Below are 25,233 nucleotides of genomic sequence, written 5' to 3' on the forward strand. Positions count from 1 at the left end.
GGATCAAGGAAAAGCAACCCCTGCTTCTTGAGGTTGGCAGGCCGCACCCTCCCCTGGGACCATGCTTGGGGCCAGGCCTGTGACGAGAGGCCTCCGTCTGCATCTGGTGCTGGGGAAACCTCCCAGGGAGGCTGGATGGGGTGAGGAGAGCAGAGCCTGAAAGGGTGTGTGTGGACCTTCCACCAAACCCCAGGGACAAATGCCCAAGACCCCAGTGAGCAGAAACAGGGTGGGGCGGAAACCAGATAAATTGCTCCTTTAAAGACACCTGAAATCCACGTTTCAAGAATGTTTGATTTTGGCTTCTCTTTCCTGTGGCAGGATATTTAAATGAAAACAAGTCTTTACAAGGTTCAACTCCAAAGCAAAGAGCCCTCTGTGTGGCTGCTTCTGGTCTCTCCTTCAGAGACAAACCTCCTTTACTCTGATCTGGACCAGGCCCAAGGCAGCCAGAGCCTCCTGGCTGAGCTGGGCCAGCAGCCCAAGTCCCTCCGAAGGCTCAGAGTGAGCTGGGCGCAACCAGACCTTGAAGCCTCCAGGGGCCTCCGTCTGCCCCAGGGCACCCCAAGGCTGGGGCTGGAGGGGGGTGCTGATGGATGATGCTGCCAGCTAGGAGCAGAGGGGCCCCAATCCCTGCCCCCAGCCCAAGTCCAGCCAGTTCTCTCTCCAAGGGATAGATGCTTGGTGGGAAAGGAGGGAACTGAGATCATCACCCAGGGAAAGAGATCCAGGCTTAGGTTTAAAATGAGGTGGTCCATCCTCAGTCCTGGCCATTTCCAAGTGGAAAACAGATCTAAATCCTGAGTCTGGAAAATGGTCAGGGCCCAAGGAGGGGAAATAGAGACAAAAGAGGAGTTACTTCTACCAGGCTCCCGTGCCTGATGTTCCCCTGATCCTCCCACTGCTCCCTTTGCAACAACCTCCGCATCCCCAGGTCCCAGTACGTGCCCAGAAACGAGAACTCGCAAAGCATCTTCCCACCGTGCACTACCTGATCCCACAACTGCACTAAAGTGGGCCGGCATGGGTTTTAGTTCCCATTTTGCAGCTGAAGTAAACAGTGGCTCTGAGAGCGTAAGGGGCTGGTGCAGGGAGGGCTAGGAAACCACAGAACATGCTCTCCAGCCCAGGTCCCCTCACGCCCAGTCTGTGCTCTCTCACGGCCTTTCACTGGCCAGGCAAAGGGCAGGCAGGAGGCATCTTTCCATTTCTGTCACTGGTTGAAGAACACGTATCATCACCTACTGGGCTGTGGAAGAGAGAGTACCCTTGCAGGGTGGCCGTATGCGCCCCGGCTACCAAGGCACAGATGAGGAGGTTCAGTGTGACTCAAGTTCAGGCAAAGGGCCCTGTGGGCCAAGGAATAAGCCTTTCCGTGGTGCTGACCCTCCTCCCTGTCACATCAGGGACTCCCAGGAGGGCAGGGCAGACCTGAGGGCCCTCCAGGAAACCCTCTTCTTGCAGACAGGGCGATGGAGGCCCAAGAACTGCCCAGGGCCCTCCCTGTTGCCAGTCGAGGCTTTGACTGATCTGTTACGTCACGGGGGGGTTATGGAAAGGGCACTGGTTCTGAGGAGTCAGGAGATCTGGGATCCGGCCTCTGTGTGACCCTGGGGGCTGAAGTATACCGGGCCTTGGATTTCTTCCTATTGAGAAATAAGGGAAGTGGCTAGACACTCAGTAGAGCCCCTTCCTGTCTGGGAATCGTCTATTTCAGCAGCGAGACTGCCCCAACCAGAAAGCAGCCGTGAAAGTGGGCTCCTGGCTGGGAGGACGAGGCAGACAAAGGTGCCCTGTGCAGACTTGCCTCCATCCCGGCTGAAAATGCTGTGTTTCCACCCCCAGATTCAGGGGCTTCCAAGAATCATAATTGAAAGTTATTACTTGAAAGTTGTCCGTTTATTTTGCATTCTTGGAAGCTGTAGTCCAGGAAAAGGTCAGGGTGGGGGAGTGGGGGGGGCGGTACAGAGAGAGCAGGAGAATGAAAGGGAAAAGAGGAGGAAGAGGAAGGACGGAGAAGAGGGAAGAGGGCAAGTGGAAAGGTAAGGAGAGGTGAGGCCAGAGACGGACACAGAGTAGGGAAAGGAACAGACATGCTGGGATGGGACAGAGAGAAGCTACAGGAAGAGGGGAGCCCTGAGGGGGCCAGGAGGGCTGAGAGGTGGAGCAGCTGCCCCCACACTGGGCTCAGAATCAGCGCAGCTTTCGACTTCCTTCAGCCTGAGACACTCTGCCTGGCCACAAAACAGAAGCAAAAAGGTGCTTTCTTAACAAGAAACTCTCTCACCCATGTTGGAGGGCAGAGCCGTTGGGTGATCATCTTAATTCTCTCTTGAAGAACCTCACCCAGGACCCCTGATCTCACTTGGCCTCGAGACCCCAAAGTTGGTTGATTTTCTTTAAAATGATAACACCAAACCTCCCGCAAGAGGCAGCACCCTTCGCTTTTGCCACCTGGCCACAAGGGAACCCACACCAAACTGGGCAGGAGCAGGCAGCTGTTGTCATGGTAACTAGCATCTCACACACCAATTTATTTATAATGTAATGATAATCACTATTGACTAAGCATCTACTGTGTGCTAGTCCTTGTGCCAAGCTCTTTTATATATGCCTTGTACAATCAATCCTTATTACAACACAAGGAGATACTATAATAAATCTCGTTTTACTGTGGCGAAAATGGAATCTGGCTTCAGAGCCAGAGTCTTAACCCCCACATTATATTGAAATAAAATATGACAAGTGCACTGCGTAAAGGGCTAAAGGGTTCTGGCTCCACCATTCAGAAGCGGTGTGACCTTGGTGAAGTTACTTGTTTGCTCAGTGCTGGTTTTCTCATTTTTAAAATGAGAATAATACAAGAAACAACTTCATAGGCTTGTCGTGAGGATTAAATGAGATAATATGAATCAGTCAGCACAGGCCTGGCCTGGCCAGTGCTCAATAAAGGTTTTGTTACTCAGTACAGGTGAGGGTTGACTCTCCCCAGCAAACAAGCAGCCCCTGGGCCTGCATTCACCCACACTACATGCTAAGAATTAAAGAGAAGGGATTCCGGCTCTGAAGGGGCATCTCCTGACACCTGTGCTTTGTGGGGTGTTAGGATTCTGGGCCCCTGATCCCACGCTGGGTAGCACACGCCACCCGCACCCAACCCCACAGCCACCTTGGGTGGGGTGGGCAGGGCAGGGCAGGGCAGGGCTGAGCAGGCTAAAGTAGGGCGGCATTATCACCCCCCACACAGGGCTGCAGACACAGTTAAGCCCAGACTTGTTATCAGCTCCCCAGGACCTGTGCTGAAATGCACTGCCAGGCTCTGACTGATGTGGGTGGGAGAGCCAGGGGCCCGTGGTCACTGCCCAAGCCCTTCCGGGGAGATACAGCCTGGGGAAGGAGAAGCATGCCCGCTAGACATGTCACACTGTGCCATCCTAAGCTATTGCTTTCCACTCTGGGCTTCAGTTTCCCCATCTGTGAAACTGGTGGTAGAGGGGAAGTTGGATGAGGTGATCCCTGAATCCCTTCCAGCTCTAAAAAGTTAGGATCCTGTGATATAGAGAGGATTTTCACTGCTGTTTACAGGTAGGGAAACTGAGGCCAAGCAGAGGGAAGTGACTTGCTCGGTCATATGCTAGCTGGTAGCAGAGCTGAGACTGACATCTGGGGCTCCTGACTCTCAGCTCTTCCCACCCACACATCCTGCCCTTCTAGAAGGTCCACGGAGGGAAGGTCTGGAGATGGGGGGCTGCTGCTTAGCTCTCCATCCCTGGTCCAGCCCACTCCATCAGGCTCTAGGAGCCAACTGGGAACCCTTGGAGGGGCTCCAGATCTGTGGGCACTGAAGAAGAGCAGGGCTTCCTGGGTAAGAGGAGAGCAGGTCCCATAACTGGGTTGATAACATGCTTCTCCTTATCAGTGAGCCAGGGACTGGGTGGGGTGCTCTGAGAATCAAGGGTAGGTTCAGCAGAAACAGGGAGGGGGTGGAAAGGGATGGCGGTTGCAGTTCAATTTAGGCCTCCTAGCCTGGCAGGAAGGAAGGGTGGCCAAGGCTTAGGGATGGCAGTGTGGGGGGGTGTGGAGGTGTGGGGGGTGTATGTGTGTGGGGAGTGGATAATCAAAGAAAGGCATGGGCTACTCCCCCTTACCCCTTGAGGAGCATAGAGCCTGATCCAAGAGGCTCTAGAAAGCCTAGACATCCCAGGCTGGGAAGGACTGGCGAGGCCCAGAAGCTACATCCTAGAGCAGGAGTTTTCTGCCTTTGAAAGGGTGGTGACCTCCTCTGACAATCTGAGGAAAGCTTTGTCTTCATCCAAGGGGCAAACCAGGGGTCAGAGGGAGATGACTCGCACCTGGTTTAGGACTTGGACAGTCACTGCCCGAGTCGGAGAGAGTTTTCTGCATACCTGGAGGCAGAGCCCCAGTAAAAGCAGCCCTGATGACCCAGGCAGAGCAGGGCAGGGCAGGCTTAGGGCCTGGCCTCCTTAGTCCCCCACGGAGCTGGGACTCCAGGCAGGTGCTACCCCTCAACCCCCGGCCCACCCAATCAATGACTCGCATCCAGGCCTGGGCCCAGGTTCCTGCGTCCCCTTTTCCTCTACTCCAGGCCCAGGCTGCCAGGAGGATTCCGGTTAGGGAGCGGGCCTGAGAGTCCTGTGGGCAGCCCACTCCCATCGCCAAGCCTCACAGATCCATAGGCTCACATACATGCCAAAGAACCATTACCCCCACGTTGTCAGACAGATGGAGGTTGTGTCAGCGTTATGTGTAAATGTGGGGTCCTGTGTATTTTAAATATAGCCACTGAAGCCATTTACAGCAAGGCCAAAACCAACTGCCTTTTTGTATGCAAATAAGTACCCTGAACCCCAGCCCAGGACTCAAGGGTTTCTGAGTTAAGCAGGGATAGGGTTGACATAGAGCTGGAACCCCAAGGGGCTTGGGATGGGAGATGCTGGGACCAGGATAAAGGGGAGCAGGAAAGAGTTGGAGTCCCGGGTTGAATGAAGAACTTAGCTAGAAGCCCAGAAAGTCAGAGTCAGAGAGTGTGTGAGGCCAGGCCTGGACCAGGGATGGGGGCCCCTGAGGCCTCGGAGACAACGGGCGGTAGGAGGGGAGGAGATGAGAGGAGCCTCATGGCAAGGCTCAGGAATTGAGAACTGGAGAGAGGTCCCTGCATCTTAGGTCACCTACCCCACAAAGCTGGGTGGGGAGTGCTGGGAGGGATTTGATAAGGGACTGGGATGACCCCACCCCTGGACCCAGGAAGAGCTCAATCCCCCCAACACAGACGCACCCGCTCACACACAGAAGCACATTCCACGGCCCCCCAGGGGACAGTCAGCTGAACCCTTGGGTGACATCCCTCCCTTGACACCTTCTTCACACACCCTGCTTTTACCTGGATACAATGGTGGCGGTGGTGGGGAGCAAACTGTGTGGTTTGCACCCAGCCTGACTTCCTAAGGCAACAGTTCTGAAACTTCTGGCTGACAGAATCACATGGGGCATGTGATAAAAATTCATATTCCTGCCCTCCCTCCGACCCCAAGATTGATTGAGTGGTCTGGGGTCAGCCCAGGTAATTCTGAGCCCGCCGTCCTTGGAGAAACACTAGATGGTCTCCAGCTGCGTGCTGGGGAAAATCGTAATCATACTTGCTGCATTCATTGTGTGCTTACTGTGCGCCTGGGGCCTTGCACCAACCACCTCGTTTCATCCTCTGACAGCCTTCCAGGAAGATGACATTATTCCCATTCACAAGATCACACACTGGCCACCAGCAGAACCACCGTTTACTCCCACCCCTGGGCCGCAGACTCAGGCAGCCACCGCGCCTGGGACCGACCAGAACCAGCATCTGACACCCCAAAAGGAGAGGGGAAGCAGGGAGACACGCGATTAGGACGATTAGGAAAGAACAAGCTTAGACGCGGTGGAGAACCCGCCCCTCCACTTCCCCAGAGGGCGCCTGCCCGCTCCCGCCCAGGACGCTCCCGCGCAGCAGGGCTGGGCCCGGCCCGGCGCGGCAAATTTCCGGACAGCGGGCGCCCCCTGGAGCCAGCCTCGGGTGCGGCAGGGCTAGAGGTGGGTGCGCACTATGGCCGGTCATCTCCAGCCATTGCTGGGAGGCGGGCAGGCAAAGCAGCGTGGTTATTACTGTAGCCCCATTTGAAGAACAAAGAGAAAGGTTAAGTGACTGGCCCAAGGCCACAGAGCCTGCCCGTGTTGGGGCCTGAACCCAAGCGTCCCGGGCGCTTCCCTTTCAGCCGCTCTGAGGCTGCCGACAACCCCCGTGCTCCCTCGCACCCAGGACAGAACACACGGGGGACGCGGGGGCGGGGGCGCAGGCAACAGGTGGTTAATGGGCATTCGGGGTCTCAGCTCCCACCAGGGGAGTGGGCCAGGACAGGGCTCAGAGCCCTCCTCGCGGGGGTCAACAGATGAGATTGAGGTGCAGGTGTTCCTGGCCGGGGCGGTGGAAGGCAGAGCCTCGCCCGGGAGCCTCCCGCGGCAGGGACAGCCCTGGGCAGGCATCGAGCTAAACACACTCGGGGGAAGGAGGCTCTCCCAAGCCCCTGCCCCACAGCTCACAGCCCACTCACAGGGAAGCTCCAAACTGCCCAAGTCTCCGTCGCGCCTCACCCTTCCTCCCAGCAGAGGAAAGGGAGTGGGCTGGCACCACAGGACGTCAGTGTGAGGCCCTGGGTGAGGGAGGCTGCAGGTTACCCACTCCCACCCCACTCCAAATGTTTCACTTCCATCTACTCCATATATCGGGATTCAGAGTAAAAATTTCCTTTAAACAAAGGAATCCCTCTCCCCCAAATTATAAACCACTGGACTAGTCTAGCTGAGGAAACTGAGGCCCCGAGAGGGTGTGGCACAGCCTGTTTCCTTTGTGTCTTCAGGGACCCCGGGCATGCTCTAGAGACGCATGACCCGGCTCCAGCACCCTCCAGGTCTGAGTGCTCCAGCTTCAGGGGCAGCCCAACTTGTGGGGGCTTCTCCCACACCTGTACAATCCACAGACGCCCCTCTCCCAGCACACACACGTGCGCGCGCGCGCACACACACACACACACACACACACACACACACACACACACGCACTTCTCACCTCTTGGAGACCAGCGGCTTCTCCACTCCCTGGGGGACCCTCCCCTGGTTTGTAGAGACTTGGAGGTTGGAGCTGGGTGCCAGGCCCATACCCAGGGAGTGCTGGCGAGACGAGAGCAGAGGAGCACATCGGGGAGTGCAGGGTCTGCATAGGCACCCAGTGGGGCCCCACCACTCTCTGCAGCCGCACAGCTTTGGCCATGTACCTGGGGAGCAATGGGCCAGATGCAAGGAGTTGTAGCCCTCCCTGGCCTGGTCCCCATGGACCCCTCAGCTGGGGGAACACACAGCCTGGGGCTCACCGCGCAGGGAGCTAAGGCCAGTCTCATCTAGGCTGCAGCACCCCTCCACCCCATTTCTTGGGATCAAAGACCCACAGAGGCAAGGAAATAGGAAAGCTCCAGGAGGTTCCCAGAGTACCCTGGAGAAAACCCTAAAGGAGCATGAACAGTGAGTGGAGTGGCAAGGGGAGACCCAGCCTCACCCCAACCCACCAGCCCCAGGTTCCCTGCTTGGGGCCCTGTTTTGCCAACTCACTTGGGTTCCAATGGTGCACAAATTGTTAAATACCAGTTGCTGGCACAGCCCTGGTCAAAGGGATTGTATCCCTGTAGGTGTTGGCACTGGAAGGGGGAGAAGGTGGGAAAAGGGGCTCAGCCAGCAGGAGTGGGCAGGCCACCTCCCACTGGCCTCCTCTGTACCCATAAGCTTGGTCAGGGCTCAGTCTATGACTGCAGTAAGTCTCTGGGGGTGGCAAAACTCCCCAGGCAAGGAAGCCGTGAGAGTGAGCCGAGGGCTCCTCTGTTTCCAGGCTCCCAGGCAGAGAGGCCTCCTCCAACCCACTTCTGAGCTGCTAGCCCCAGGTGAATGCTGATGCTGCACCCACTCTCCTACCTTCTCAGGGACCCCCTCCCCCTGAGGGTACATCATCTTGTACCCTCCTCTGACATATCCTCCCCATCTCCATCTCCATTAGATACATGCAACCTCCTGCCACCTGCCCCCCAATTCAGACAGTTCCACACACCCTTCGCTCTCCACTTTGCCACCTCTTATTTCTTGGTTTTGTTTGTTTTTCCCCTAAATTTGTGCCTTCACTGAATTTTGTTATCTGGAAGAGCAGTTGTCTGGGGGCCTGCTCACAATTCTGAAACCAATATCAGACAGCCCTGGAAAATCTGAGCTGAAGGCCCCGAACACACAGTGCAGTCAGAGTCAAAGGTCAAGTCCTCCCCAAATTTGTGGCCTCAGCAGGAGTTGAGATCAGGAGAGGGAGGGACAGATGGGAATGGTGGGGGTGGCGAGGGGTAGAGGGGGAAGAATGCCTGAAATGGGTGTTGCAGATAATGGGAAAGCATCCTGCCTAAGGAATCACAGATGCAGACCACATTTAGGTCCCTCGAGGCTGGAGATTCTGGATTGGGAGGGCACCATTCTGAGCAGTGACTGGAGGCTGGGCCTATGGCATGACCTGGGGTTAGAAGAACAACAGGATGTGGGAAGGGGGAATGCTGTGCAGGAGAGGCTGCAATGATGCAATGAGGCTGGAGAGAGAAGGACACACAGACCACAAGGGGCTGATGAGTAGGGGCTGAGCAAGAGTCACAGGCGGGCTGGGGACAAAAGATGGGCATGTGGAATGGTTGCATGATGGCTGGAAAGATGGAAGATGGCAGGCAGAGAGGGCTCCTCTGCCCTTTCAGCTGCCTCAATGTCTCCAGCCCCTCTTTCCTCCATGCTGCCCACCATGGTCTTTGTAAAACAGCCTTTTGTCAAGTCAGTATCCTGCTCAAAGAACCCCATTCTCACCAATCCTTGGAAGGCCAAGAGAATGCAATAAGAAAAGAAAAATAAATAAAGCCATAGAGATTGTAAAGGAAGAAGTGAAACTGTTCTGATTCACAGATGACACAATTGTCTATTTAGAAAATTCCAAAGAATCAACAAAGAAGCTACTAGAATTAATAAGGGGGTTTTTCCAGACTGCAGGATTCAAGGTCAGTGTACAAATATCCACTTTTCTTATAAGAATGGACAAATGGAATTCAAAATTTAAGAAGAAATTTACAATAGCATAAAAACCATGAAAAACTTAAGATATAAATCTAATGAAAACTTAGATATAAATCTTTTTTAAATGTGCAAGATCTATATCCTGAAAATTACAAAATATGATGACGAAAGAAATCGAAGATGACTTAGATAAATGGAGAGGTATATATACCATGTTCATGGATTTGAAAACTCAGTATTGTTAAAAATGTCAAATCTCCCCAAACTAACCTATAAGCACAACACAATCCAATGAAAACCTCAGTAGATTTTTTTTTAGAGATTGATAAGCTTATTTTAATATATATATAGAAAAAAAAAGGAACTTGAATAGCCCAAAGAACTTTGAAAAAGAAGAACAAATTGGAGAACTCACATTACCTGACTTCAGCCTTCCAATAAGGCTATAGTAATCAAGACAGTGTGGTACTGCAAAAGAATAGAGAGCCTAGAAATAGACCCACATATATATGGTCAATTGATATTTGATAAAAATGCAGGGGCAACTCAATGGAGCAGGAATAGTCTTCTCAACAAATAGTACCAGAACAAATCCATATGAAAAAACAAACAAAAAAGAATCTCAAACCATACTTCATGCCATATATAAAATATAACCCAAAATGAATCATATACCTAAATATAAAATCTAAAACTATAGAACTTCTAGAAGAAAATAGGAGAAAATCTTGCTGACCTTGGTTTATGCAAAGATTTTTTAGTTATAATACCAACAGCATGATCCATAAAAGAAAAGAAAATTGATGAATTAAACTTCATCAAAATTTTAAAAATCTTCTCTTTGGAGGACACTGTTAAGAAAATGAAATGACAAGCTACACAGAGTGGAAGAAAAAGTTTTCAAAATGCATATCTGTATCTAGAATATATAAAGAACTTTAAAACTCTATAACAGGACAAGAACCTAATTTTTTTAATGGGCAAAAGATTGGAACAGACATCACAAAAGATATATAGATAGCAAATAAGAAGATGAAGATATATTCAACACCACTAGCTGTTGTGAAAATACAAATTAAAACCACATGCTACTACTACACATCTATTAGAATGGCCAACACAAAACAAAAACTCAAACAAACAATAAAACCAGACAATGCTAAGTGTTTGTGAGGATGCAGAGCAACTGGAATCCACATACATGGCTGGTGGCATGCAAGATGGTACAGCTGTTCTGGAAGACAATTTGGCAGTTTCTTATGGACTTCAAGTTCTCAGGAAATCAGACTCCTTCCTCCTGCTCCTGAAACTGCAGATGTTGGTTGATACACCTATTTGACTCTATTTACTTTCCGATAAAGATGGGCTTCCAAAGACAAAAAACAAAAAGACAAACAAACAAACAAAAAAAAACACCAAAAAACCCAGCAATGCCACTTCTAGGTATTCATTAAAGAGAAATGAAAACTTATGTTCACATGCCTGCACATGAACATTTATAGCAGCTTTGTCTATAATTGGGAAAAAAAAAAAACTGGAAACAACCCAAATATCCTTCAATTGGTGAATGGATAAAGAAACTGTGGTACATCTATATAATGCGATACTATTCAGCAATAAAAAAGAATGAACTAACAATAACAGTGACAGCATGGATGAATCTCAAATGTATTATGTTAAGTGAAAAACAGCCAGGATCAAAAGGCTATGATTCCGTTTATATGACATTCTAGAAAAGGAAAAACCATCTGGACAGAAAACAGATTTGTGGTTATCAAGGACCGCTGGTAGGAGAGAAGGAGTTAGTCAAAGGGGCAGGAGAGAATTTTTTGGAGTGAAGGAACTGTTCTAAATCTTGATTGTGGTAGTGGTTGCAGGACTCTATACATTTGTCAAAATCCACAGAACCATGCACTATAAAACGGTGAATTTTACTGCACTTAAATTATACCTCTAAATCCCAACTTTAAAAAAATCCTACTATGGCTTCCAGGTTTACACTGCATCAAGACTAAATTCTAAGCCTGACTTTCAAGGTTTTAAAAAAATTGGGGCAATACCAGGCAGTCAACTTGATTTCCCACAGCCACCTTCTGCTCCAATTAGAAGTTTCTTCCTCATCCCGTTAACAATCAACAGTCTTTCAGACCGCCGTGCGTTTTTGCAAGCCATGCGCCTCGCCTGCAGCGCCCTCTCTTCTGTTTTCTGCCCCTTAACAACCACTAGGTGGCACGTCCTACCTCTACACCGCGGTCCTCAATGAACTGTCAATTCCTTCGCCTGTGATTCAATGCTCCACAAATCATCAGAGTCGCCTCTCAGTATGCACAGGTGCCTGACAGGTGTCATTCTGATTTCAGGTTCCTTATCCACACAAGTGCAAGATGTAGCCCTACTCCCCGAAAATAACATACACACCGCCTAGGACACCTTAGTCACCCTACGCAGAGCTCTCGAGGGAGGGAGCAGCGGGTGCGATGGAGCGCAAGGAGGAAGGAGAGACCAATGACCTCCGGGAGGCGGCGACATTTCAGCGGAATCTTAAGAGATGGGTCTGGAAGGACTAGTGAGGCACCTTCGAGAGGGGTCAGGCCATCAGGGACAGGGTTTGTGGAGAAGAAGCGGAAGGGGCAGAGGTCGGGAAGGCGAAGGTGGACTACCCACAGCCCGGTGTCGCGGCGCCCCCGCTCGGCCCCGCGTACCTTGCCCTCGTAGGAGCGCTCGGCCGCGCTCACGGACATCGCCTGGATCAGCAGCAGCAGGAAGAGCGGCACCAGGAAGCCGGTGGCGGGTACAGCCACCACGATGCTGCGCGCGGGCTAAGGAGCTGCGCCGCGGGTCCCGGCCTCTCCCGCCCCAAATTGAGCCGGGACTCCAAATCCCGCCCCCAATCAGACTTGTCCATCCGCTCTCAGCGCTCCAGCATTAATCCAGCCCTCCCACGCGTAAACCTCACCCCATCGTGCTGTCGCCCGCCGGTCCAGGTCCCCGTTCCGCCTTTAGAACCCCCTCCCGGATCCTGTTAGGTTCTCAATTCTTCGCGGTTCCTCCTCCCGGCTATCACCGCCCATCCCCCTGACCCCATTCACCCTCGCCCCCTCCCACCCTGGTCCTCCTAAGCGGCTCCTCTCCCTAGCCCCGCCCACCACGAGCCCCGCCCACCACGAGCCCCGCCCACAGAGGTCCCGCCCCCAACCCCGCTCCTAACTTCTCGCTGAACCTCGGACCGTCTGTGGCTCCCCACGTGGACCCTGCGGTACTGGGTGGATACGCCATGGCCTTGTCCAGGGAGAAAGGCAAGTGGGTCGTGCGCACCAGGAAGACCAGGCAAGTGACCAGGACGGCGCCGGAGTAGAGGCACAGGGACAGAACGAGCAGCATGAAGAAGCGGAAGTTGCGGTGGCCGATGCAGTTATTGACCCACTTGCAGTGGTGGTCAAAGTCCTGGGCGAGCGGTAGAGGGGGCAGGCCTTGAGGACACATCCTCTGGCCCCGCCCCCATCGACCCCCAAATCCTGAGGCCTTCCCCCGAGGCTACCCCAAACCTGCCCTTGCCCCCCACCCACCCATACACACTGGTTCCCACAAGGCAGGGAGAAGCTGAGCCACAAAGTCACCAACGCTGGCATTTCCTTGGTTTAGAGCATCTTTAGGGCTCTGTGGCTCCCGGTGTCGCCCAGCAGGCCTTCAGAGGCAAGGCCAGCAGGGTCTTCTGTGAGATGCAGCCTGGGATAACTTTGGGCAGGACCTAGAACATTTCTGGTCCTGGGTTGTTTCAGCCTTTAGATGAGAATAATAATAATACCCTCAGCTGCCCAGCCAGCCTCTCAGGATGGTTAGGACCAGATAAGACAGCACACTGGTAAACCTTTGCAGGCTCTGCACACGGGTGGAAGGAGCACTCAGAACCAGGAAACCCTCTAGTCTTTAAATCTGAAGAGGAGCCAGAAAGCTCCCTAGGCGGGGCCTGCAGCCAGTGCCTCCCCTGAGGAACTGGGGTGTCTAGGGTCAGGAGCCCGGGAGAGGGGCAGGGGCTGCCTTTCCTCCCCCTAGGCTGACCAGGCCCAAGCCAGATGTGATGCTCCCTGTGTGTGTCGGCACCTGTGGGTGCAAGGGCCAGCCTGCCAGGACAGGTGTGGGCAGGCCCCAAGGCACTTGCCAACACAGGTGACCAAGAGTGGCTGGGAGTGATGCTACCCTTGGCTGTAGTAGTCCCTGAAGATGGTTCCACGCCTGCCCCTGGCCCCACTGTGAGTGGGGATCCTGGTCCTGGCCAGGTGGGCAGGTGGGAGGGGACTCACCTCCACACAGATGTTGCACCAAGGGCAGTGGTAGGTCCGGGGAGGGCGGTGGAAACAGCACTTTTGGCACCACTGCAGGCGGAAGGCCCTGTGGTTCACCCACACCACATGCACCATCGTGGGACCATGCTCGTCGGAGCCTGGCATGGGCAGAGGGTGGGGAGGGGCAGCAGGTGCCCTGTGATCACACACTGTGCCATGTGGAGGCAGCCACGCAGCATTCCTGGACCCAGGAAGGGTAGGGAGGAGCCAGGCCAGGAAATCCCTAGTCCCCACTGAGAGAACTGGGTGGTTATGAAGTCCTCTCTGGCTTCCCTCCCTGTCTACCCCAGTCCTCCCCTCCAAGGAAGCTGGAGAAAACTTGAAGAGTTCTGTTTCTTTCACACCTCAATGACTTGGTAAAGGAAGTACCAGTAGTAGGGCCAGAACAAATGAGGCTGTGGAGTGGTGAGGGGAGTACTTCAGGAATCATTCCTGCGGGTGTGACCCCTTCTCCCAGGGGGCTGAAGGCTCACCTCGATGCAAGATGCCTGGGTCTGAGAAGTTGAGTGAAACCAGACTGAAGAAGGTGAGGACAAAAAGGAGGCCTGTGATGATGGGAAAGGCCCACTCCCCGTTCTGGGCCAGCCACCTGCAGCTGAGACCAGAGCCTGAATCAGACTTGATCTGGGGCTGCTCAAACCTCCCCCAGGACCCAGTCCAGCTGGAGCAGGAACCACAACCAGGCTAACGGCAGAGCCATAGAAACCCCACCAAATGTCACTGTGGCACCAGCATCACCAGCCACCTGCAGCTCCCCAAATGTGCCATGCCTTCCATACCTCTGTACCTTTGCACGTTCTGTTCCCTCTGCCTACACTATCCTCCCTTCCCTGATTCCTCTTCTCCATTCCACGCCCCCCACCACCCACGCGTGCCCGTACTATAATGATCTGTTTTCCTTTCTGTCTCTAAGAAACCTGACAGCTTGTGTGAGAGACTCACGGGAATGCGAAGAAGAGGCCACTGAAAATGACCAGCAGCACTACATTGAAGGCAGCGAACAGGCTGGGAAGCAGCCAAGGAAATGGGACCTGTGGTGGGGGCCGGGTCTCCTTCATGAAGGGCATGGCATCCCTTGAGAGCGGCATAGCTGGGCCTCCTGTGCCCCCGAGGGAGGACAGGGCCACTCCAAGTCTCCCTGCCCCTGGCTGGCTCCCAGAGCACCATGGCTACAGCAGCCTCAGAAGCCACAGCCCAGGGCGGAAGGGAAGAAGCCCCAGTGTGACATCACAGAGGCAGAGGAGAATGCAGACTGGGGGGTCCTCAGAGAGCTGTCAGCAGCCTGCTCTGGATGCTTCAGGTGACCGTCACTTCCACCAGCAAACCCACACATGCTGGGGACTGAGATTAGAGAAACACATGGAGAGAAGGTTGGTGATTCCAGTTCCCCCTTCAGGCCCAGTGTTAATTGAAGCAAACGGTGCTCATTGCCCACTCCATCTCCATTTTCTCCTTTTCCTTGTTACAAAATCCCACTTTAGGGGAGGGGACATCAATCTGCTTGGCTAAATAATTTCCCAGGTTCCTCATTTCCAGAGTTGGCTTCATAACACAATTCTGGGTAATAGTGGATGTCCATTGAGGTTTCTATAAAAGTTTTCACTTTCTTGACACAAGGGGACAAGATGCAGTTGGCACGGCTCTGCCCCCTCCTTCCTGTCTTGAACCTAGACATGCTGGCTGGGGGTGTCACCTTGGTCCCCTCAGATGCTAACCAACAGAACCTGATGGCATAGTTGAGTTGCTGCCCCGCCCTGAACTGCCTACCTCTGAGCTGCTTATTATGTCAGAAAATAAGTCTTCTGATACTGTTACTGACATTTGTCATTTGTTTTGGCCATTAAGCATCTGCATCCCTCTGGCTTTGGAGGATTCCCCACATCATAAATCTTGATGAGGGGCAAAGACCATTTCCCCATCCCGGTTGGAGCTGAACATGCCAGCTCCCAGCCTCTCCTGCAGGTGGTGCACAGGCAGTGATCCAGGCACCACCCATCAGAGAAATCCATGCTGAACCTTGTCTAAGACTAGGATGTAAGAGGGAGGGTCTCTTTCTGGTAGAAGCTGTAGGATGGTTGAAAGGTTGAGTCCTGGTGCAAAAGTGGCTTTAGGGCAGGAGGGAGGCACACTGCTGCACTCAATTTCCTGCACCACAGTGTCCCCTGAGGCAGCTAGGGCTCTGGGTCCTTGGTGGTGGCGGTGTTTTCCTCGCCAGATCAGTTTGGGATGTGTTCCTAGAAGCTTAGCCTCAAACCTGGTCTCCAGCTCTCTCAACTATGCTATGAGCTACTTCAGTATCCGTTAAATAAACTCTTTTTCTGCTTAACTAGCCAGGGTCTTCTGTTGCTTCAAACAAGAGCCACCAGAGTAGACACCACACTGTCCAGGGGCCCTGACACTCAGAACTCCAGGACTGTATTATCCAGAAACAGATATCTTCGTGACATGGACTGCTGAGCCAGGGTTGGCCGAATGAGAATTCACGACACTTGACTGAGTGACCCAGATGAGAGAAATCTGATTGGGTTGTTTGCTCAAAATATTGTTGATGTGGTTTCTAATATTTTATTTTCTGATGAGCATACAATAAATTCTTTGTGCTTTTTGTGCCATCTCCATTTCAATTTTGCAGGCTATGACCATGGCTCTGACAAGGTCAGACTTCCTTCATTATTTTTTTATACATAAATTTTTCCCCGATTGACCTATTGATCCAAAATATATGAAATGATCCAATTTTAAAGATCAAGAGACTAACTTTTTCTAAATACTTTCTTGCATGGAGCAGTCCCATCAGAATCCAAGCATGCTACCATTGTGAGCTTTAATATGGAAAATTTTACAAGCTAATTAATTTTCAGGAAAACTTAAAAATGATGCCTTAATAATTTGAATTCAGAGAATTGCTTTTACAAAAGTTTAAGCTTTGGAAAATTACACCTGTCCTATAAAAAGGGATTTGGGGTTAAATTTTGCTTATTCTAACCACAGTACTGTACTTGGTAAACATTCACGCTACTTCCTCTACCTTCCAAAGGTTGATCCGAAAATCATTTCCTAATGAACATCCTGCATGCTAATCTCCAGAGTCTTCCTGCTGGGGAACCTAACCTGCAATAGTTTGTTTCTGGATATTTTTCCTTTAATCTATTAATTATTTTAGTTTTAGAACTCAGGGTTTGTTTGTTTCTTTTGTATTCCTAGTTATCATCTGAATCTGTGAAGTTATGATGTTACATAGAAAACAAAAATGTCATAGCACAAAAATATTTGTTAATGAACTCTCTTAATAAATGAGTCCCCACTCAAATATCTTCTTTCACTTAAAACTAGCTCCTACCTTTCCCCTTCTAGCTACAATGTAAAACTTGCTAATTGCAAGTACAATGAACATTTATTGCAAAGTGAATATGACATTTAATGCAAAATCTTATGACATTGATAAAAGTGATATTAGAATACTTTTTAAATCACCCAAAACACCAACAAATAAAGATCTAGTCTACAACATTTAACAGTTGAAGAAGAGAAAATAAACAAGGTTGACAACATGGTAGTCTCTTCAAAAAAGAATATTGTATGTCTTCACTGGTGAAGGACATGAAGACCACAAGGGGCTACCAAACATTTAAAGAAGAATTAATACCAATTCTTCTCAACCTCTTCCAAAAAATAGAACAGGAGGGAACACTTGCTAGTTCATTCTTTGAGGCCATTATTACTCTTATACCAAAGCCAGACAAACACAAGAAAACGAAACTACAGACCAATATCCATTATGAATGTAGGTGCAGAAATCCTCAATAAAATACTAGCAAATCCAACCCAGCAGCATATTAGGAGGATTATACACCAAGAACTAGTGGGATTTATCCCAGGAATGCAAGTTTGACTCAAGATATGAAAAATCAACCAATACTAATAAAGGAAGAAAACCATATTATCATTTCAAAGGAACAGAAAAAGACTGATGAAATCTATTGCCCTTTCGTGGTATAAACACCCAAGAAACTAAGAATAGAATGCAACATCCTTAATCTGATAAAAGGCATCTATGAAAAACCTACAACTAATAGTTTGATGGAAGAGTCAAGGATGAAAAGACTGAAAGCTTTCCCTCTAAGATCAGGAACAAAACAAGGAGCTCTATTCTTGTAACTTCTTTTCAACATTGTACTGGAAGTCCTAGCCAGGACAACTAGGCAAGAAAAAGAAATAAAAGCCATCTATGTTGGGAAAAAAGAGCAAAATTATCTCTAGCTGGAGATGACATGATCTTGTATACAGAAAACCATAAGGAATCTGCACAAAAAACTGTTAGAGTTAATAACCAAACTCTGCAAAATTGCAGGATACAGGATCAACATACAATAATCAGTTGTATTTCTATACATTAGCAATGAACAATCCAAAAAGGAAATTAAGAAAACAATTCCATTTACAACAGCATCAAAATAATACATATAGGAATAAATTTAACCAAGGAAGTGCAAGAACTGTACACTGAAAACTTAAAACATTGTTGAAAGAAGATCTAAACAGATGGAAAGATATCTCATGTTCATGGTTTAGAAGACATAACATTAAGATGGCACTACTCCCCCAAATTGACCTAAAGATTCAGTACAATCCCTATCAAAATTCCAACTGTCTTTTTTCTTGCAGAAATGGATCCTAAAATTCATATGGAAATTCAAGGGACTCATCATAGCCAAAACAATCTTGGAAAAGAAGACCAAAGTTGGAGGACTCACATTTTCCAATTTCAAAATTTACTACAAAGCTATGGTCATCAAGACTGTGTGATGCTGGCATAAGGACAGACATATAGATAAATGCGATAGATCGAGAGTCCAGAAATGGCCCTGTACATCTATGGTTAACTGATCTTCAACAAGGATGCCAAGACCATTCAATAGGGAAAGAATAGTCTTTTCAACAAATGGTGCTGGGACAAATGAATATTCATATGCAAAGGAATGAATTTGGACCCCATACCTCACACCATATACAAAAATTGACTCAAAAAAGACCTAAAGGTAAGAGTTAAAACTACAAGATTTCTTAGGAGGAAACATAGGAGTAAATTTTCATGATCTTGGATTAGGCAACAGTTTCTTAAAAACAACACCAAAAGCAAAAACAACAAAAGAAAAATCAGGCAAGTTGGATGTAATAAAAATTAAAAATTTTTTTCATCTGAGGACACTATCAAGAAAGTGAAAAGAGATCCCACAGAATGGGAAAATCTTTGCAAATCATAAATCTGATAAGGGCCTAGTATACAGAATATATGAAGAATTCCTACAACTCAACAATAAAAAGACAAATAAGAATGAAAAATGGACAATGTATTTGAATAGACATTTCTCCAAAGAAGACATATAGCTGGCCAATAAGCACATGAAAATATGCTTATCATCAATAGTCCTTAGAGAAATGCAAATCAACACCACAGTGAGATACCATTTCACACCCACTAGGACAGCTATTTTTTTTTAAAAGAAAATAAGTTTTGGTGGAGATGTGGAGTAACTGGAAGCCTCATGCATTGCTGATGGGAATGTGAAATGGTGTAACAACTGTGGAAAATAGCTTTTTGCAGCTCTCAAAATTTTAAACATAGAGTTACCATATGACCCAGCAATTTCACTCCTAGGTATATACCCAAGAAAATTGAAAACATATGGTCACACAAAAACTTGTATACAAATATTCATAGCAAAACATTATTCATAGCAGCCATAAAATGGAAGCAATCCAAATGATTAATGGATGAATGATTAAACACAATGTGGTATATACATACAAAGGGACATTATTCAGCCACAAAAGGAATGAAGTTTGGATACCTGCTACAACATGGATGAACCTTGAAAACATCATGCTAACTGAAAGAGTTGGTCACAAAAGGCTACATATTGTGTGATTCCATTTATATTAAATGTTCAGCAGAGGCACATTTATAGAGTCAGAAATCAGATTAGTGGTTACCAGAAGGTAGTGTTAGTTGGGAGGTACAGGGTTTCTTTTTTGGATGATGAAAAATATTCTAGAATTAGACAGTAGTGATGGGTACACAACACTTTGATATAATAAAACTACTGAATTGACCACTTTTAAATAGTGGTTTTTTCAACCCAGCCTAGCCCCAAGACCAAAGAACAGGCCAGGCACAGAGTTAGACATGAGTTTAATAGGACTTACTGACAGGAGATATGTTTCCATGGTGGCGGCTGGCTGGGAAAGATGGAAGTTAGCACTCTGCAATAGCAGGGGTTCCAGGGGTTGGTTTATAAGGGTTGGGACAAGGAGGGTGTGAAAACAGAGTTTTGACAGGGTCTTGTGACACAAGGGTGTGGAGATTTGTTATCAACAGTGTTCAGGGGAGAGGAGTTTCAATGCTTTGTTTATAATACATTTTTTCCTTCCCTGAGGAGGTCTGATGACATTTAACCTCTGCCCCAGTCAAGTAGGTGGCTACATGAAATCACTATGGAGGGAAGAGGGGCCCAGGCCCTGGATCCCCCACAATCCACCCACACACAGCAGACTATGTTGAACATAGGACAGACATTACATCCATAGGCAACAGAACACTAGTTGTCTTCCAGAACACTAGAAGTTTCACAAAGAGATGGAAAAGGAATTAAACAAGGGGTTTACTAATAATTGTTGGACTCTTCCAGGCCAGCAGGGTAGTCCACATAGTCCAATTTACAGGGATCACAGTCCAAGAAAGGCCAGTAGCACCTAAAGTTGGCAAGTTGGTGCAAACCTAACATTGGGTTCAATTGTGGGCATGAGCTAATGCTGAGGCCCACTACAGGCACCATGGGCAAAAAGGGAGATGCTTATGGGGAACAGTTAAGGGAAATTCCTGCTGCTCTACCAATGTACATGCTAGAGTTCCACTAGTTGACAACAAGCTACCAGGCAGAAGAACATTATGGGGAGATTTTAAATACCAGATATTCTCCCTCTGCAAATCTTGAGAGTTTTCTACCATTACATCAATTGTTAATCTGGGCATGAGAAGAGTCTACATAGTTATGCATCCTGTGGGAATAGGAGGCCCTGGGTTGGTGATAAAAGATTTTCACAGGCATTTTCTGTATAAACTGAGGTTTTATTACAATATTTTGGTAACTCCTATTTCCCAGGGACTTAGGATTCCTAACCAACATGGATGCATAGGCCAGCACCAAGGCCAATTGACCTTGTTTCCCCCATTTTGTATGGTCTGAGGCACGGACAACAACAAATTATTACTATTTCCCCATTTAGGCTGCAAAGTGGCTGGCCCTTTAACTTGGATTCTCAATGCTTGCATTGCCCTGCTGTTAACATTTCAACAGGAGCTGGGCCTACAGTTCTTGGTGTGGAATTCAGGCAGGTTAGGGTCTGATAAAACCTTTTTGTTGTAGAGATTTTATAGTCCATAGCCCATAACCATGCTTGGGTTATTTGTTCAGTGAAAGGGTACCCTGATCACTATTTGTGTAGGTGTGCCATACAGAGTGCACACCCTTTCCAAACAGCTGATGGTGGCACACTGGCTTGCCTTCCCCACCGGGGAGGCTAACAAAAGTCCTGTAGCTGTGTCCACAGCAGGAAAAGCATATCTCAAGAACAGACTTGAAATCTAATGGAGTGTGCCCTGCTGGCTTTAGGAACTGTTTTGGTCCCTTAAACCTGGTTTTCCTTTCAGTTTATCCTTATGGCAATGGGAATGTTTATCCTATGACTATCCCTCCTTTCTATATTGGAAGCAGATAACTTGTTCTAAGTTTCACAAGTCCACAGCTAGAAGGGGAATTATGCCTTAGGACAGACCATGCCTGTAACTGATTTTGATAGGATCTTGTACTTACCTATTGTTACTGAAATGATCTAAGTTTTTGTGATATGGTGACAGGATGAATATATTTTGTATACGGGAAGATCATGTCATTTTGGGGTCCAGGAGGTGGAATGTGCCAGTTTGGATGTATTATATCCCCCAAAATGCCATGTTCTTTGAAGCAATCTTGTGGGGACAAATGTATTAGCATTGATTAGATTGGAATTCTTTGATTGAGTGTTTCTATGGAGAAGTGAATCAATCAATTGAGTGAAATGTTTGGATAATTTCCATGGAGGTGTTACCCTGCCCATTCAGTGTTAACTAGATCACTGGGGTCTTATAAAGGACCTCAGAGCAACTGAGAGTAACATTTTGAAGAGCATCTGCAGCTAAGAGCGGACAAAATGCCCCAAGAGCAACACTTTAGAGAATGCCATTTTGAAATGCAACCTGGGAACAAGCAGATGCCAGCCATTTGCCTTCCAAGCTAACAGAGGCTTTCTGGATGCCAAAGGCCCTTCTCCAGTGAAGGCACCCAATTGTTGATGCCTTACCTTGGAAACTTTATGGCCTTAAGACTGTATCTTTGTAACCAAATAAACCCCCTTTATAAAAGTCAATCCATTTCTGGTATTTTGCATAATGGCAGCATCAGCAAACCGTAACACCACCCAAAGCCAATATTAATGCTGACTACATCCAATTCACAGGGCAGGTCTAGATCTATGACACCACCACCACCACCACCACATACATACAGTGCTTTTCCCTGTATTATTCTCCTTTTTTGCCTTTTTAAACACAGCCCATTGGGAGGTGTTCCATTCCCAGGGATAGCCTTTCCTAATCAAGACATACAAAGATTTTAATATTTGGGCTAAGTGAAGAGTGAAGGTCTCCAATAACCCAACAACCCCAAGAGAGCCATTAGTTGCTTTGGCATTTGCAGCATGGGGAAACATTGCACCTTAAAGAGAGTTATTAGTTAGTGAAATAGAGTTACACTTGCAGGATTTTTCCACTTAGGCAAGTCCTTTGCCACAAGACTGTGACAGATGGTCAGGCTTTGTATATAGCCCTGGGGAAACACAGTAAAAGTTTGTTGTTGGGAGAGGAGCTAAGATGGTGGCATAGAGAGGAGTGGAAGCCAGTTAGTCCCCCTGGAACAATTCATAAACAACAGAAAAATAACTGCGGGGAGACAAATGTGACTGTCCACTCATCATACACTAACCTGAATTGGGAGGAATGCCTGAGATTGCAGCATAAAATCTGTAAGTAAAGACTGCAGATCTGAGCAGAGAGCCCCTCCCTCATGGAAGCCTCATGGCGCTAGAGAGCAGCACTCTCTGAACGAGTGAATATACCTGAACCCAGCTCCAACTGGGGTTTTAATGTTAACTGCTCAATATAGGCAGCAAATCCCCAACAAGCAGACAGAGGATTTTGGTGACAACTGACCTTGGGAGACTCAGGGGACATAGCTGTGCTATCTCTGGCCAGTGGGTGAATCTGCAGAATTTCTGTCTCTTTCTCTCTCTGTCAAACTGGGCAGCTCAGTGGAGAAAGCCTCAGCTGTTTTCAGCTCGCAGTGTTCTGCAGTAGAGAAAGCTTCAGCCATTTTAAAGTTGCAGCACTCTGACCCAGACAAAGGTGGAGATAGCAGAGTCAGAGAAACAAAGGGTCTATTTATATGAAAATGGCCTCTCTCTAGGGGGCATAGCTTCCCAAGAGGAAAAAGGAGAGGCCCACCTCTACTACCTGCCTTACATTCAGAACCAGACCCCAGAGCCTGGGGGAGGAGAGCCACGGGCAACACCTCCTTACACCAGCCCATGACAGGCTGACAGGCACCACCTGCTGGGCAGAAAAGCACAGGGTGTGTCAATCCTCAAAGAAACAATATCAGGGAAACTAGATACTGAATATTTCCTCCTTCTGGGACTTGAACTTGTTCTCATCTGGGAAAACCTGATTGGGGTGGCCTAGGAAGTCAGATGCCTAGACAACAGAAAACTACAACCTACACCAAGAAAAACAAAGTTATGGCCCAGGCAGAGGAACAAACTTACACTTCAACTGAGATACAGGATTTAAACAACTAATGCTAAATCAATTCAAAAAGTTTAGAGAAGATATGGCAAAAGAGATAAAGGCTATAAAGAAAACCTTGGCATAGTAAGGTAGAAATCAAAAGTTCAAAAAACAACAGGCAGAATTGTGAAAATGAAAGGCACACCACAAGAGATGAAAGACACAATGGAAACATACAATGGCAGAGCTCAAGAGGCAGAAGAAAACATTCAGGAACTGGAGAACAAAACACCTGAAAGCCTACACACAAAAGAACAGATAGAGAAAAGAATGGAAAAATATGAGCAACATCTCCAGAACTTAAGGACAAAATGATATACAAGAATATACATATCATTGTTGTCCCAGAAGGAAAAGAGAAGGGAAAAGAGGCAGAAGCAATAATAGAGGAAATAATCAATGAAAATTTCCCATCTCTTATGAAATACATAAAATTACAGATCCAAGAAGCACAGCATACTCTAAACAGAATAGATCTTAATAGGCCTATGCCAAGACACTTAATATTCAGATTATCAAACATCAAAGACAAAGAGAGAATCCTGAAGGCAGCAAGAGAGAAGCGATCCATCACATACAAAGAAAGCAGAAACCATGGAGGCAAGAAAGAAGTGGTGTAATATATTTAAGATACTGAAAGAGAAAAACTACCAGCCAACAATCCTATATCCAGCAAAACTGTCCTTCAAATATGAGGGAGAGTTCAAAATATTCTCTGACAAACAGGCAATGAGAGACTTTGTGAACAAGACACCTGCCCTACAGGAAATACTAAAGGGAGCACTACAGAGTGATAGGAGAAGACAGGAGTGAAAGGTTTGGAACACAATTTTGGGTGATGGTAACACAGCAATGTAAGTACACTGAACAAAGATAACTATGAATAAGGTTGAAAGAGGAAGGTTAGGAGCATGTGGGACACCAGAAGAAAAGAGGAAAGATAAAGGCTAGGACTGTGTAACTCAGTGAAACCTAGAGTGTTCAACAATTGTTTTAAAATGTACAAATATGTTTTTTTTCACAAGGGAGAACAAATGTATGCCAACGTTGCAAGGTGTTAAAAATATGGAGGCATTGGGGGAAAATACAATCAACATAAACTAGAGAATCATTGTATTATGCTTCCTTTAATGTAACAAAGGCAATATACCAAGGTAAACGCAGATAAGAGGGGGGCAGAGGGGAGAGGTATGAGACACTTGGCATTGGTGGTGTTGTAGGACTCTTTATTCTACTTTGATTTAAGGTTATCTTTCCTTTTGTGATTCCTAGCTGTCATGTTTTTTTTTCCCTGCTTTCTTTTTTCTTTTTCTTTTGCTCCTCTACCTTCTTTGACTCTTCCTCCTGCTTTGTAGAAGAAATGTAGATGTCCTTCTATAGATAGTGGTGAGGGTAGTGAACACATAAATATGTGACTATACAGGGAACAATCAACTGTTTACTTAGGATGGAATGTATGGCAAAACCATTTAAAAAAAGGGGGTGATAACGAAAACTTGAGGGCAATATACTGAGTGAAATAAGTCAGACACATAAGAACAAATATGGCAGGTTCTCATGGATAGGAACTAAATTATAATATGTAAACTCATAGACATGAAATATAAGTTACCAAGATATAGAATGAAGCTAAAGAATGGGAAGCAGTTGCTTAGGATGAACTTAAATGTTTGGAAATGAACAGAGGTGATGGTAGCACGTTGTAAGAATAACTAACAGTGCTGAATGGTGCGTGAATGTGGTTGAAAGGGGAAGCTAAGAGTCAAGTATGTCCCCAGAAGGAAAGTTGGAGGACAAAAGATGGCAATGTATAAAACT

The 25,233-nt window shown here is 47.8% G+C and overlaps 1 protein-coding gene across 1 annotated transcript; it reads right to left on the reverse strand.

Moving 5' to 3' along the window:
* Window positions 1-1,899: 1,899 nt before the first annotated feature.
* On the reverse strand, window positions 1,900-14,563 carry ZDHHC19 (zinc finger DHHC-type palmitoyltransferase 19). Its single transcript, XM_037837584.1, has 8 exons — window positions 14,418-14,563; window positions 13,949-14,070; window positions 13,434-13,573; window positions 12,404-12,576; window positions 11,835-11,940; window positions 7,657-7,742; window positions 7,121-7,325; window positions 1,900-2,234 (listed from the first exon to the last, which is right to left on the reverse strand). The coding sequence occupies exons 1-8, from the start codon at window positions 14,561-14,563 to the stop codon at window positions 2,118-2,120; spliced, it is 1,095 nt and encodes a 364-aa protein (XP_037693512.1). The 3' UTR covers window positions 1,900-2,117.
* Window positions 14,564-25,233: the final 10,670 nt, after the last annotated feature.

This window comes from Choloepus didactylus, chromosome 1 (assembly GCF_015220235.1).
Source record: "Choloepus didactylus isolate mChoDid1 chromosome 1, mChoDid1.pri, whole genome shotgun sequence".
NCBI lineage: Eukaryota > Metazoa > Chordata > Mammalia > Pilosa > Megalonychidae > Choloepus > Choloepus didactylus.

Coding starts and splice junctions, on each gene's coding strand:
- ZDHHC19 (XM_037837584.1), bottom strand. CDS start 14,563: ATGCCGCTCTCAAGGGATGCCATGCCCTTCATGAAGGAGACCCGGCCC. Junction 14,071..14,417: donor GGCCTCTTCTTCGCATTCCC/GTGAGTCTCTCA, acceptor CTCTGGTCTCAG/CTGCAGGTGGCTGGCCCAGA. Junction 7,743..11,834: donor AGCGCTCCTACGAGGGCAAG/GTACGCGGGGCC, acceptor TCCCCCTTCCAG/TGCCAACACCTACAGGGATA.